Source organism: Schistocerca nitens, chromosome 3 (genome assembly GCF_023898315.1).
Source record: "Schistocerca nitens isolate TAMUIC-IGC-003100 chromosome 3, iqSchNite1.1, whole genome shotgun sequence".
NCBI lineage: Eukaryota > Metazoa > Arthropoda > Insecta > Orthoptera > Acrididae > Schistocerca > Schistocerca nitens.
Window position 1 is genome coordinate 201,492,431 of NC_064616.1, and position 14,502 is coordinate 201,506,932.

Below are 14,502 nucleotides of genomic sequence, written 5' to 3' on the forward strand. Positions count from 1 at the left end.
ACGTTTCCTATCTTTCGGCTCGCTATCTGCGATCCCTCAACACCCTCCGTGTCATGAATGGCACCTCCTGGGGAGCGGACCGAGTGGTCCTTCTCCGCCTCTATCGTGCCTTAGTGCACTCGAAATTGGACTATAGAAGCATAGTTTACTCCTCTGCTCGGCCGTCTATTCTTCGGTGTCTCGACTCTATCCACCACCATGGATTACATTTAGTGTCTGGAGCTTTTTACACCAGCCCTGTGGAAAGCCTATATGCTGAGACTGCTGAACCTCCGCTGTCCAATCGGCGAGCTGTCCTTCTGAGTCTTTATGCTAGCTATCTGTCTTCCATGCCCACAAATCTGGCCCATGACAATTTTTTTCGACACCTCCTTGGATTTAGGGTATGCTGACCGCCCTTCCTCCCTACTACCACCGGGAGTCCACTTCCGTCAACTGCTCCATTCTCTTTCCTTCCACTTTCCTAAAACTTTCTTGACAACTTGGGGTACAGCACCACCTTGGCTCCGGCCCCGGACCTGCCTGCTCCGTGACCTTTGTCAGTTTCCCAAGGATGGTACCCCTTCCCTTGTTTATCATCGGGCATTTGCTGCTCTATGCGCACAAATGAAGAATACCACATTTATTTACACTGATGGCTCAAAAACATCGTTTGGTGTTGGGAGTGCCTATATTGTTGGCGACACCCCAAATCTGCCTATATTGTTGGTGACACCCCAAATCGATTTTGGCTTCCTGACCAGTGTTCGGTTTATACTGCGGAGCTTTACGCTGTTCTCCAGACTGTCCATCACATCCGTCGCCATCAGCAGAGACAGTATGTTATCTGCTCAAATTCTCTCATCTCTCTCCTCAGTCTCAAAGCTCTCAACCCTGTCCACCCTCTGGTCCACCGGATTCAGGACTGCCTCCACTTGCTCCACTTGAGGGGTGTCTCTGTGGCGTTCCTCTGGATCCCAGGACATGTTGGTATCTGTGGAAATGAGGTGGCCGATATAGCGGCCAAGGCTGCAGTCTCTCTCTTCTTCGGCCAGCTATTCGCATGATTCCCTTCGCCGATCTACGGACTGTTTTATGTCGTCATGTTTCTCTTTTATGGCACGCACATTGGTCGACACTTCCCAATAATAAATTGCGGGACATGAAAGCTCTTCCCTGTGCTTGGACCTCTTCCGCCCAAACTCATCATTGGGAAGAGGTAATTTTAACTAGACTCTGGATAGGGCACTGTCTTTTTAGCCATCGACGTCTTTTAAGTGGCGATCCTCCCCCACTGCTTTCAACTGTGGACGGTGAGACACCTTTTACTTGAGTGCCCCTATTTTACTTCGTTACGCGCCCGTCTACAGCTGTCGCGTGATATATCTTCCATTTTAGCAGGTGACACGCTATCAGCCGATCGCGTTCTTGAGTTCATTAGTGCCAGTGAGATGACATCAGTAATTTAAGCTCATTTTGGGGACGAACAACCCCCCTTCTATAGTGGTTTTTTAAGCTGTCCTTCTGTTTTTGGTTTCCCCACTTTTTTTAGTTTTCCTCCCATTGCTGCTGGTTTCTAGTTTCGTTTTTTAGCTTTTCCTAAGTCACAGACCAGGTGCTAATGACCGTAGCAGTTTTGTGCCCTAAAACCATAACAAACAAAAAAAAAAAGAAAGAAGAGAGCCATTGCCTCGGTATTTAGTCTGTAGCAGAATAGACAGGGACTCCTTTTTACCTACGAAGCCTCAATTTTTTTTTAAACATCTTGAGGATAAGCCTGGGGAAGTGACAGCACTGTGCAAGAAGAGCAGTGGTGCAGTCTTGATTCAGACAGCATCCCCAGACTAATCCTGGGCGTTACTCACTTCTGACCAGCTGCATGATATTCGTGTTTCCATCACTCCCCATAAAAGCCTCAACATGGTCCAGGGGATTATTTTCCATCACAATCTCCTCTTGCAATCTGATGATGAGCTATGTGGCAATCTAGATTGGCGGGGTGTTCATTTCATGTAGTGCGTTTACAGGGGACCCAAAGACAAGAAGGTTGTGCCTTCATCTTGGTCTTTGAGGGTGATTCATTGCCTGAAAGGTCAAGTTGATGGTTTACCACTGTGATGATAAACCATACATCCCTCCCCCTATGCGGTGCTTTAAGTGCTGGAAATTCAGGCATGTCTTCCCACTGCATTTTCAGTGCCACATGTCAAGACTGCGAACATCCACTGCAAGCAGATACTCCCTTTGCTACTCCTACCACATGTATTAACTGTGGAGAGCAGCCCTCCCCCTGCTCACCAGACTGCACAGTACTCCAAAAGAAGCGAAAAATCATGGAATACAAGACCTTGGACCGGTTGACTTACTTAAGAGGCTAAACTTAAATTTGATCGATTACACCCCATTTGGTTGATGTCCACATGTGTTGCTGCTACATTACAATCGCCATCACAAGTACCAGCCATGCCACACTCTGTGCGCCACGAACAGGGGGCCCTCCAGGCCTCCAGAATACATCTGCCCCATAGGTGGTAGGGGGAAAATCTCAGTTTGTTTCTCCCATAGTATCTACTTCGGGAACAAGGCCTCCCCAAATGCAGGGGACATCAGTCCCCTCCCTCCAGCCAGAGAAGCAGCAGGCTCCTTCAGCTCCTCTCATGCAGAAGGGGTCCTTTGTTACCCTCTCTCCCAAGGTCTCTACCAATGACACGGGACACACACCAGTGGCTAAAGGAGCCAAAAGCTGCTGGATGAAGAGCTTCTCGGTCTTCCTCCGTGCCTGAAGCTACTTCAGAGAAGTACTCCCAGCCAGCCCCTGAAGAGAAGCAAGAAGGCAAGCAAACAAAGAAGTTTGCTAAGAAGAAGGACCCTCCGGTGACCAATTATGCACCTGCGGTTGAGGTGGATATCTCACCATCCCCTAAGGACCTGGATCTCACTGACACATCATCCACATTAGGAATGGATACAAATACACAATCGGTGGGAGCAGGTGACCCTGAGGCGTAACCTGCCTCCTTGCATGCTTCATGCCTTCCCCACCTCACGATATCGCCATGCTCCAGTGGAATTGCTGCGCTTTTTCCACCACCTGGCTGAGCTACGGCAACTGTTAAGCTTTACACCTGCTTTCTGCATTACCCTCCAGGAACCTTGGTTCCCCGCAATGTGAGCCCCTGCCCTCCATGGCTGTAGGGATATTACAAGAACAGTAGTGCCTATAATAGTGTGTCAGGTAGAGTTTGTGTCTGTGTCCTGAACTCAGTATGCAGTGAACCTGAGCCCCTTCAAACCCCTCTTGAAGCTGTGGCTGTCAGGAAAAGGACGACACAGGAAATATCTGTCTCCAACATATATCTTCCTCCAGATGGTGCAGTACCCCTGAACACATTGGCTGCACTGATTCATCAACTTCCTAAACCTTTCCTACTTTTGGGAGATTTTAACGGCCATATCTCCTAGTGGGGATGGCACTGTGCTTACTGGCCGAGGTAGAGATGTCAAAACTTTCCTGTCTTAACTCGACCTCTGCCTCTTAAATACTGGGGCCCCCACACATTTCAGTGTGGCTCATGGCACTTACTCGGCCATTGATTTATCCCTCTGCAGCCCAAGACTTGTCCTACCTGTCCACTGGAGAGCCCACGACGACTTGTGTAGTAGTGACCACTTTCCCATCTTACTGGACATCCAACAAGATGGGCTTTAAACAAGGCAGATTGGGAAGCTTTCACCTCTGCTGTCACCACTGAATCTCCCCCACAAGGTGCCATCGATGTGGTAGTTCAGGAGGTCACTATAATGATCGTTTCTGCGGCGGAAAACACAATCCCTTGTTCTTTAGGGTTCCCCCCCCCCCCCCCTGTCCATGAAAGTCAATAACTTGGTGGTCATCAGAAATCGCTGAGGCCATTAAAGAGTGTCGGTGAACTCTACAGCGACATAAGCAGCACCCTTCCCTAGAGCACCTAATAGCTTTTAAAACAGCTCCGTGCTCACATTTGCCACCTTATAAAAAGATGGAAACAGGCGCGTTGGGAGAGGTACGCCTCGACCATTGGGTGCCATACACCACCTTCCCAAGTTTGGATGAAGATCAGATGTGTTTGTGGGTACCAGACCCTGACAGGTGTTACTGGCATTAACATCAATGGCATGTTACCTACCGACACAAACACAATTTCCGAGCACTTTGCTGAGCATTATGCCCCAGCCTCCACATCGGATAATTGTCCCCCAGCATTTTGCACCCTCACACAGCAGATGGAAAGGAAAGCCCTCTTGTTCACTCAATGTCACTGTGAACCCTACAATGCTCCATTTACAAATTCGGAGCTCCTCTGCGTCCTTGCATGTTGCCCTGACACAGTTCCTGGGCGAGATCGGATCTGCAGTCAGATGATCAAACATCTCTCGTCTGACTACAAGCTACATCTCCTTGTCATCTTCAACCAGATCTGGTGCGATGGCATCTTCCCATCACAATGGTGGCAGAGCAGCATCATTCCAGTGCTCAAATCCAGTAAAATACCACTTGATGTGGATAGGTATCGGCCCATCAGCCTCACCAATGTTCTTTGTAAGCTGTTAGAGCGTATGGTAAGTCAGCATTTGTGTTAGGTTCTGGAGTGATGTGGCCTACTGGCTCCATGCCAGGGCAGTTTCCATCGGGGTCGCTCTTCCACTGATAATCTAGTTTCCCTCAAGTCTGTGATCTGAACAGCCTTTTCCAGAGACCAACATCTGGTTGCCGAATTTTTTGATTTATGAAAAGCTTACAACTCTACCTGGTGACATCATATCCTTGCTGCATTATATGAGTGAGGTCTCCAGGGCCCACTCCAGATTTTTATCCTAAATTTCCTATCGTTAAGTACTTTCCGTGTCCAAGTTGGCACCTCCCATAGTTCCCCCATATCCAGGAGAATGGGATCCTGCAGGGCTCTGTATTGAGTGTATCACTCTTTTTAGTGGCTATTAACAGTCTAGCAGCAGCTGTTGGGCGTTGGTCTCACCTTCTCTGTATGCAGACGACTTCCGCATTTCATACTGCTCCTCCAGTAGTGGTGTTACGAGCGGCGCCAACAGAGAGCTATTCACAAGGTGCAGTCATGGGCTGTAGCCCACTGCTTCCAGTTTTCAGCACGCGAAGTCGTGCATCATGTACTTCTGTCGGTGTTGTACCATTCATCCAGATCTTTAACTTAATGATGATCCATTCACTGTAGAGGAGACATAGATTCTTAAGACTGGCTTTTTGATGCCCGACTGACGTGGCTTCCTCATCTTCATCAGCTGAAATGGAAGTGCTGGCAGCACCTGAATGCCTTCTGCTGCCTGTGGAACACCAACTGGGATGCAGATCGATCTATGCTGCTGCAGCTCTATAGAGACCTTGTTCAATCCTGCCTTGAATATGGGAGTCTGGTTTATGGTTCACCGGTGCCTTCAGCATTGCGTTTACTCGACCCAGTACACCATCATGGTGGTCAACTAGCAGCGGGAGCTTTTAGGACGAGTCCTGTGACCAGCTTCCTGGTGGAGGCCGGAGACCCTCCATTGAAGGTTAGGCGTGCACAGGGGTTCATTCCCACATTGGAAGCCCAGGTCAAGGCTTAAAAGTGCAGTTTTCATCCGATCTCTTCTGTCTGAAGTGGAGTCCTTGCCTTTACCACCTATACTTGAGGTCTGTTCACGTACACCTCGGCCAAAGCTTTGCCTGGACCTTTCACATGGCCCTAATAAATACAAATGTTAGTGGGAGTTGCATTCACTAGTAATCCATAAGAAATATAAACTGTCTTTAACAGTGAGTGTACAAATGAGTAAAAAATACAGGGCAAACAAATGTGATTATCATATGTTAAGGATGGGCTGCAAAAGTTGACATGTAGCTATAGGAGGCCGGAGATGGCTGCTTGTCCTGTTCCAGAGGTTGCCCCTCAGTCTGCAAGATCCGGGCAGTCGCAGAGGGTGGGCTTACTGGTGGTTGGGAGCTCCAACGTCAGGCGCGTAATGGGGCCCCTTAGGGATATGGCAGCAAGAGAGGGGAAGAAAACCAATGTGCACTCCGTGTGCATACCGGGGGGGAGTCATTCCAGATGCCATGAAGGGTACAGGGTGCACCCATCTGCAGGTGGTCGCTCATGTCAGCACCAATGATGTGTGTCACTATGGATCGGAGGAAATCCTCTCTGGCTTCCGGCGGCTATCTGATTTGGTGAAGACTGCCAGTCTCGCTAGCAGGATGAAAGCAGAGCTCACCATCTGCAGCATCGTCGACCGGACTGACTGCGGACCTTTGGTACAGAACCGAGTGGAGGGTCTGAATCAGAGGCTGAGACGGTTCTGCGACCGTGTGGGCTGCAGATTCCTCGACTTGCGCCATAGGGTGGTGGGCTTTCGGGTTCCGCTGCGTAGGTCAGGAGTCCACTACACGCAGCAAGCGGCTACACGGGTAGCAGGGGTTGTGTGGCATGGACTGGGCGTTTTTTTTAGGTTAGATGGCCTCGGGCAAGTACAGAAAGGGCAACAGCCTCAAAGGGTGCGGGGCAAAGTCAGGACATGCGGGGACCAAGCAGCAATCGGTATTGTAATTGTAAACTGTCGAAGCTGCATTGGTAAAGTACCGGAACTTCAAGCGCTGATAGAAAGCACCGAAGCTGAAATAGTTATAGGTATAGAAAGCTGGCTGAAGCCAGAGATAAATTCAGCCAAAATTTTTACAAAGGCACAGACGGTGTTTAGAAAGGATAGACTGCATGCAAACGGTGTTGGCGTGTTTGTCGCTGTTAGTAGTAGTTTATCCTGTAGTGTAGTAGAAGTGGATAGTTCCTGTGAAATATTATGGGTGGAGGTTACACTCAACAACCGAGCTAGGTTAATAATTGGCTCCTTTTACCGACCTCCAAACTCAGCCGCATTAGTTGCAGAACAAATGAGAGAAAATTTGGAATACATTGCACATAAATTTTCTCAGCATATTGTAGTCTTAGGTGGAGATTTCAATTTACCAGATATAGACTGGGACACTCAGATGTGTAGGACAGGTGGTAGGGACAGAGCATCGAGTGACATTATACTGAGTGCACATCCGAAAATTATCTCGAGCAATTAAACAGAGAACTGACTCGTGGAGATAACATCTTGGACCTACTGATAACAAACAGACCCGAACTTTTCGACTCTGTATGTGCAGAACAGGGAATCAGTGATCATAAGGCCGTTGCAGCATCCCTGAATATGGAAGTTAACAGGAATATAAAAAAAGGGAGGAAGGTTTATCTGTTTAGCAAGAGTAATAGAAGGCAGATTTCAGACTACCTAACAGATCAAAACGAAAATTTCTGTTCCGACACTGACAATGTTGAGTGTTTATGTAAAAAGTTCAAGGCAATTGTAAAATGCATTTTAGACAGGTACGTGCCGAGTAAAACTGTGAGGGATGGGAAAAACCCACCGTGGTTCAACAACAAAGTTAGGAAGCTACTGCGAAAGCAAAGAGAGCTTCACTCAAAGCTTAAACGCAGCTAAAACCTCTCAGACAAAAAGAAGCTAAACGATGTCAAAGTTAGCGTAAGGAGGGCTATGCGTGAAGCATTCAGTGAATTCGAAAGTAAAATTCTATGTACCAACTTGACAGAAAATCCTAGGAAGTTCTGGTCTTACGTTAAATCAGTAAGTGGCTCGAAACAGCATATCCAGATGCTCTGGGATGATGATGGCATTGAACCAGAGGATGACATGCGTAGAGCTGAAATACTAAACACCTTTTTCCAAAGCTGTTTCACAGAGGAAGACCGCACTGCAGTTCCTTCTCTAAATCCTCGCACAAACGAAAAAATGGCTGAGATCGAAATAAGTGCCCAAGGAATAGAAAAGCAACTGGAATCACTCAACAGAGGAAAGTCCACTGGACCTGACGGAATACCAATTCGTTTCTACACAGAGTACGCGAAAGAACTTGACCCCCTTCTGACAGCCGTGTACCGCAAGTCTCTAGAGGAACGGAAGGTTCCAAATGATTGGAAAAGAGCACAGGTAGTCCCAGTCTTCAAGAAGGGTCGTCGAGCAGATGCGCAAAACTATAGACCTATATCTCTGACGTTGATCTGTTGTAGAATTTTAGAACATGTTTTTTGCTCGAGTATCATGTCATTTTTGGAAACCCAGAATCTACTATGTAGGAATCAACATGGATTCCGGAAACAGCGATCGTGTGAAACCCAACTCGCTTTATTTGTTCATGAGACCCAGAAAATATTAGATACAGGCTCCCAGGTAGATGCTATTTTCCTTGACTTCAGGAAGGCGTTCGATACAGTTCCGCACTGTCTCCTGATAAACAAAGTAAGAGCCTACGGAATATCAGACCAGCTGTGTGGCTGGATTGAAGAGTTTTTAGCAAACAGAACACAGCATGTTGTTATCAATGGAGATACGTCTACAGACGTTAAAGTAACCTCTGGCGTGCCACAGGGGAGTGTTATGGGACCATTGCTTTCACAATATACATAAATGACCTAGTAGATAGTGTCGGAAGTTCCATGCAGCTTTTCGCGGATGATGCTGTAGTATACAGAGAAGTTGCAGCATTAGAAAATTGTAGCGAAATGCAGGAAGATCTGCAGCGGATAGGCACTTGGTGCAGGGAGTGGCAACTGACCCTTAACATAGACAAATGTAATGTATTGCGAATACATAGAAAGAAGGATCCTTTATTGTATGATTATATGATAGCGGAACAAACACTGGTAGCAGTTACTTCTGTAAAATATCTGGGAGTATCCGTGCGGAACGATTTGAAGTGGAATGATCATATAAAATTAATTGTTGGCAAGGCGGGTACCAGGTTGAGATTCATTGGGAGAGTCCTTAGAAAATGTAGTCCATCAACTAAGGAGGTGGCTTACAAAACACTCGTTCAACCTATACTTGAGTATTGCTCATCAGTGTGGGATCCGTACCAGATCGGGTTGACGGAGGAGATAGAGAAGATCCAAAGAAGAGCGGCGCGTTTCGTCACAGGGTTATTTGGTAACCGTGATAGCGTTACGGAGATGTTTAGCAAGCTCAAGTGGCAGACTCTGCAAGAGAGGCGCTCTGCATCGTGGTGTAGCTTGCTCGCCAGGTTTCGAGAGGGTGCGTTTCTGGATGAGGTATCGAATATATTGTTTCCCCCTACTTATACCTCCCGAGGAGATCACGAATGTAAAATTGGAGAGATTCGAGTGCGCACGGAGGCTTTCAGACAGTCGTTCTTCCCGCGAACCATACGCGACTGGAACAGAAAAGGGAGGTAATGACAGTGGCACGTAAAGTGGCCTCCGCCACACACCGTTGGGTGGCTTACGGAGTATAAATGTAGATGTAGGAGTACTAAAACTCAAGCAGTTTAACTTCAGCCAGGTATGTTTTGAGGAGATTTAACAAATACATTAAAAAAAAGTGTGAAGGCTCTTCACCAATGCGAGGAATTAATGTACAGTGTTTCCTGTTAAGTGCTATTTGGTGATTATGACATATTTGTATTACAAAAAGCTGTAAATGTTTTGTGTTTATTCAGGACCCCAGGGCAATACTCTTTTTGAATATATTCATGAAATCATTAACATGCTGACTGATGAGCTCGTTCCCACATTATTTCATTTGATTGGCAAGCATAAAGTATAATTTCAGCATTCAACAATGATGAAATCAAAGTATAATGCATTGATTGCCAGACATAGTCAAACCCACCAGGAGTTTCTTTGATTGCAACACCTGCAAAGAAAATTCTTGTGACGAGATCCATTTCAGACTACACAGGCTTACGATACTTGAGAGATTTCACGGCTCTCGCAGAAACAAACCAAGACTCAATAAATCCAGTGACCATGGAGGCCAGGGAACTGGTCCGCCATGCCCAATCAATTGATGCAGGAAAGACCTGTTCAAACACCTACGAATAGCCAATCCAAAATGAGCATGCACCCCATTATGCTGGAACCACATGCTGTGCCTCACATTTACTGTAGCATTTTCAAGCAAACTGGGAAGAACCTGTTCCAGAAAAGTCTCATAATAAGTGGGATGGTAAAAGGTACTGCTCAACGAAGCACTCACTAGCCAAACCCACCCACATGTTAACTGTGAATTGATGATGTGCAATGTGGTGCCGCATGCCGTGGGCGTTTCCTGGTGCCCATAACTGCTCATTATGGTAAATGAATACGCCATCTCCCCCCAGAAGTTTGTCACAACATACATATAGTGGGTACATGGGTGTTTTGCTATGGAAGTACACTGTTTCATGTTATGTATTTTTTTCATCACTATTTGCATAACCTTGTTGCTCTTACAGGCCACATTGCTGATGGACACAAAATTCATGTTCCCAGTAAGATTTCCTTTTAATCCATCAAAAATCAAGCTTGAAGATATAGAAGTACCAGAGGTGTTGAACCTACCAATGCTAAAGAAAGTTTAAACTTGTGACAGTAGTGTTCATCAGGAAAACAGAAATGTGCCCCACTACAAGGTTTACATAAATTTCCTTCTGGAGATCTGGGTTCTGAAGTAATAAATGTAAAAATTGTAATGAGTCATGTATTTAATGTTAAACAGTCATCAGCATCCTACAAATTTAAACTTCTTTATTCCTTCACTTTAATATTCATTTCATTCTTAATATTTTGTTATAATGTTAATCTACCTGCTTACAGTTTTTTTGTTCATCAAAAATATTATATATAAAATATCTCTTATAATTATTTAAAATGGTTTGCAGTTTGTGTACATATGGCTTTTGTTGAAATATGTGGTTAATGTTTGGCTTTCATGTGTGAGTGGGGGGAGTTGTGTGTGTTTGGCTCTGTATAATGTCCTAATTCATTGGCAACAACAAATATTTGTAGATGTAAAAACAGATATTATCATGACAACTTCTGTTTACTTGTAACACAACTGTCACTTTCCTCCTCTATCTGTGAAATAAAAACTTCGTTCTACAAGTCAAAGCATGTGTATATACTATGTGGAGCAGTGTTTTAATCTCTCTTAATTCTCTACAATGATGGTTTATTTAAATGTCATGGCACTACTAGACTATTATTCCTTTTTGTTAAAATTTTTTCAAGAAAAATAGGGTTCAGGAGACAGAGAAATAAAAAGTTGTCATCTGACAGATCAGTAACCATGAAGAAACTGAAATAGATAAGTCATTTTTCTTTCAAGGACATTTATTGTTCCTTCATATTCCCTCTTTTGCCTAATATGAAAGAAAGAATAACTTCAACCGTATCTTTGGTATTCTGTTTATCTCACCACCTTCTTCCTCTTATACTGCTTCTTCGTCGTCATCTGTTCCTCATTAACACTTAGGTAAATATTGTATGATTAATTTCAGGATGATTTTGTTTTTCATTTGCAGTCATTCCTCAGTGTCTGCCAACTGGGTATCTATTTTTATTTTTTATTTTTTTTTTTTTTTTGTGGCAAGTTACTTTCAGCCACTGATGAGTGCCAAATTACTTTGTTGTAATCATAATGTGGTTTATCTGTAAAGGAACAGTACAAATATAATTAGGTGTCTGGAGGATATTATATGAAATTGGTTTCTGGCCAGTACTGCCATGTAAATGAATATCAGATCTGCTATGTGCAAGTGATTTAAAGATATGACTGGTTTTTAGTATCACTTTTGTACTAGTTACTGCATGCATAATGGGCCTCCAGCAGGCCTTTGTTCTTATTATTTAGCTAGAGATTTCTATTCAGACTGTCAGTTCACATATATAAATGATAGATGTAAATTTCATGTTAAAAGGTAAATAAGGAATTGTACCCTGATAAGGATATTTAAAAATGGATTGTCTGTTTCATTTCATATGGATATCAGTCAGTATGGTCTCTCTTTTTTTTTTTTTTTTTTTTTTTTTTTTTTTAACATTAGCTAAACTTTTCACAATATCCATATCAACCATACAAAAGAAATTACTGTGATGATGATAAAGAAATCAAGTTAACTTCTTTCTGTCTGTTCTGTGTATGTGTAAGTGATTTTTGTCAGAAATAATATAATTTTTTAAGTTGTTTGGATTCGCCATGATAATGTAATTTGACCATGTGTTACAGATATATTGCAAGTTACTGGTTGAAATGCACAGTTTAATATAGACACTGATCACCCAGAACATTATGGTCACCAACCTACTATCAATATAAACCTGTCCATCAATAGCAGTGTCACCTTGTGAGGAATGACTACTGTGTGTGTAGAATGGGGAAGGTGCGCAGTCTATCTGAGTTTGACTGAAGGCAGTGAGGGCAGATGGTAATGGCCCGAGGCTCAGAATGAGCATATCGGAAACTCCACAACTTGTCGGGTATTTGAGAAGTGCTGTGGTGATTGCCTTCAACACATGGTGATACCACATCCAAACGTCATGGGGTTGAGGGACCGCCACTCATAACTGATGTCGGACGTTGTAGGCTGAGCAGACTGGTAAAACAGGACAGGCAGTAAACTGTAGCAAAACAATCCTCAGTCTTCAATACTAGGCAAAGTACAAGTATGTCTGAACACACAGTGCACTGAACACACGTAATGATGGGCCTCTGCAGCCAATGACCCAAGCATATGCCAATGTTAACACCACAACATCGACAACTACAACTGAAAAGAGCAAGTGACCATTGGCACTATACATTGGTGCAGTGGCAGAGCATTGAATAGTCTAACGAATCCCGATGCCATCGTCATCGTGCCAATGGGTGGTGCAAATCTGTCATCTTCCAGTGGAACATCTCCTTCACACCTACACTTGGAATGGAGACAAGCTGGCTTTGGGAACATTCAAGTAGACACTCACGGGTCCAGTGGAGCTTACGCTAGGCACCATGATAAATAAGGAGTATCGTACACTGGTTGCAGACCACATGTACCCCTTCATGACAATCATGTTTCCAGACAGCAGTGGCATTTTTCAACAAGATAATGTGATATATCACAGGGCCATGAGTGTGACAGAATGGTTCAAGGAACACAGTGGTGAGTTCCAATTGATGTGCTGGCCACCCCAACTAGCCAGATCTGAACCTGATTTAACACAGCTGGGATGCAATTGAACGTGGCATCAGAGCTCATCGCCCCCCTCCCAGGAATTTATGGAAATCGCGTGCCTTGGGTGTGCAGGTGTGTTGCCAGCTCACTACAGTGACCTACCAAGACCTCACTGCTTACATGCCATTATGTGTCACCTCACCGCCGTCATCCCGTCATCCACGTGAAAACGGTGGACATACTCCCTATTAAGTGTGTGTGTGTGTGTGTGTGTGTGTGTTCCAAGGGTCTCATATAGACAATCACATTTGACATCAAAGAATGATTCATTGTCAATAAAATGAAAATTAATGAAGAAATAACACATCATATCATATGCAGCCTTAGCAACTTTGGAAAGCCATGATAATCTGGAGGCTGTCAAACTGCTGTGATTCATGACTGACAGTAAACCTTTGATTTTAAAACGTAATTGCCTATTGAAAGGGGGGAGGGGAAATGAACTTGCTTTGATAGTTTCTAATTCTTTTATTTTTTGCTCTTACGCCATGTAATGACATTACTTATATCTTCTTATTTGTGTGAAAGATTATTATTATTATGTATTGCTTTATAATCTGTACTGTGACATTTGTCAACTGTGGGTATTATGTATCAGGCAGAAGTTTGGCGGTCTTCTTGTAAATTCAAGTAAATTATTGAAATATTACTTTCTCTGCAGTCTAATATTGATTGTTCATCAAAAATCACCTTTTCATTTTTTTTAAATTCAATATTAATAGGCCCTCAGATGGCTAAAAGTAAAACAAATGAGGTTATTAGTAAATCCATCATAAATGTGATAGGCAGACCTACTCTTTGACAAGATCTGCATGAGGAGAGCTTTTCATCTTAATGACTCTTTTTGTTTTTTCTGTTATATATTTTGTGTAACACCTACTAGATATTTCTATATCAGTCATTGGCTTTAGCTGAAGTATAAAATATTTCCTGGGCTAAAATGTTGGTAAAAAGGAATAGAGACTTGAAAAAAATTGATTTCCATCATAATTCAAGATTATGGTGTTAACTATACTATGGAAAGATGTATAATTTTACTTCTGTTGTCAGTAAATAGTGTGAGACTGTGAGAACATAAGATGTAGAAACAAATTGTATTGTTCCTCTGACTATGACTGAATAAAAATTTTAAATCCATAAAAAGCTATTTGAGTCACTGTTAACTGTAAACATTGCCGAGCTTATCAGCGAGAAATAATCTGTGCGCTGAACTTTAACTGTTTTTGGCAGTTCCGATGGACAGTGAATGTGAGTAACATGCTTGTCTAGGAACATGATGTACATAAAATATTTCTTACATGTGCAAATTTTCTTAAAACTGTGTCATTGTTAAAAAAAGTTGTATAATACTCATTGTTCATGTACTTCCTCACAGCCACTAAAGGACCTGGTGATGCTATATTTAGTTTAAAAAGTGTGTT

General features: G+C 43.7%; 1 protein-coding gene across 1 annotated transcript in view; it reads left to right on the plus strand.

Moving 5' to 3' along the window:
• Positions 1-10,447, plus strand: part of LOC126249147 (unconventional myosin-Vb-like) — an 88,959-nt gene extending 78,512 nt beyond the window's left edge. The window contains exon 5 of the mRNA XM_049950801.1: positions 10,322-10,447. Within this exon, the coding sequence (XP_049806758.1) occupies positions 10,322-10,447 (126 nt within the window). The remainder of the gene's footprint in view (positions 1-10,321) is intronic.
• Positions 10,448-14,502: the final 4,055 nt, after the last annotated feature.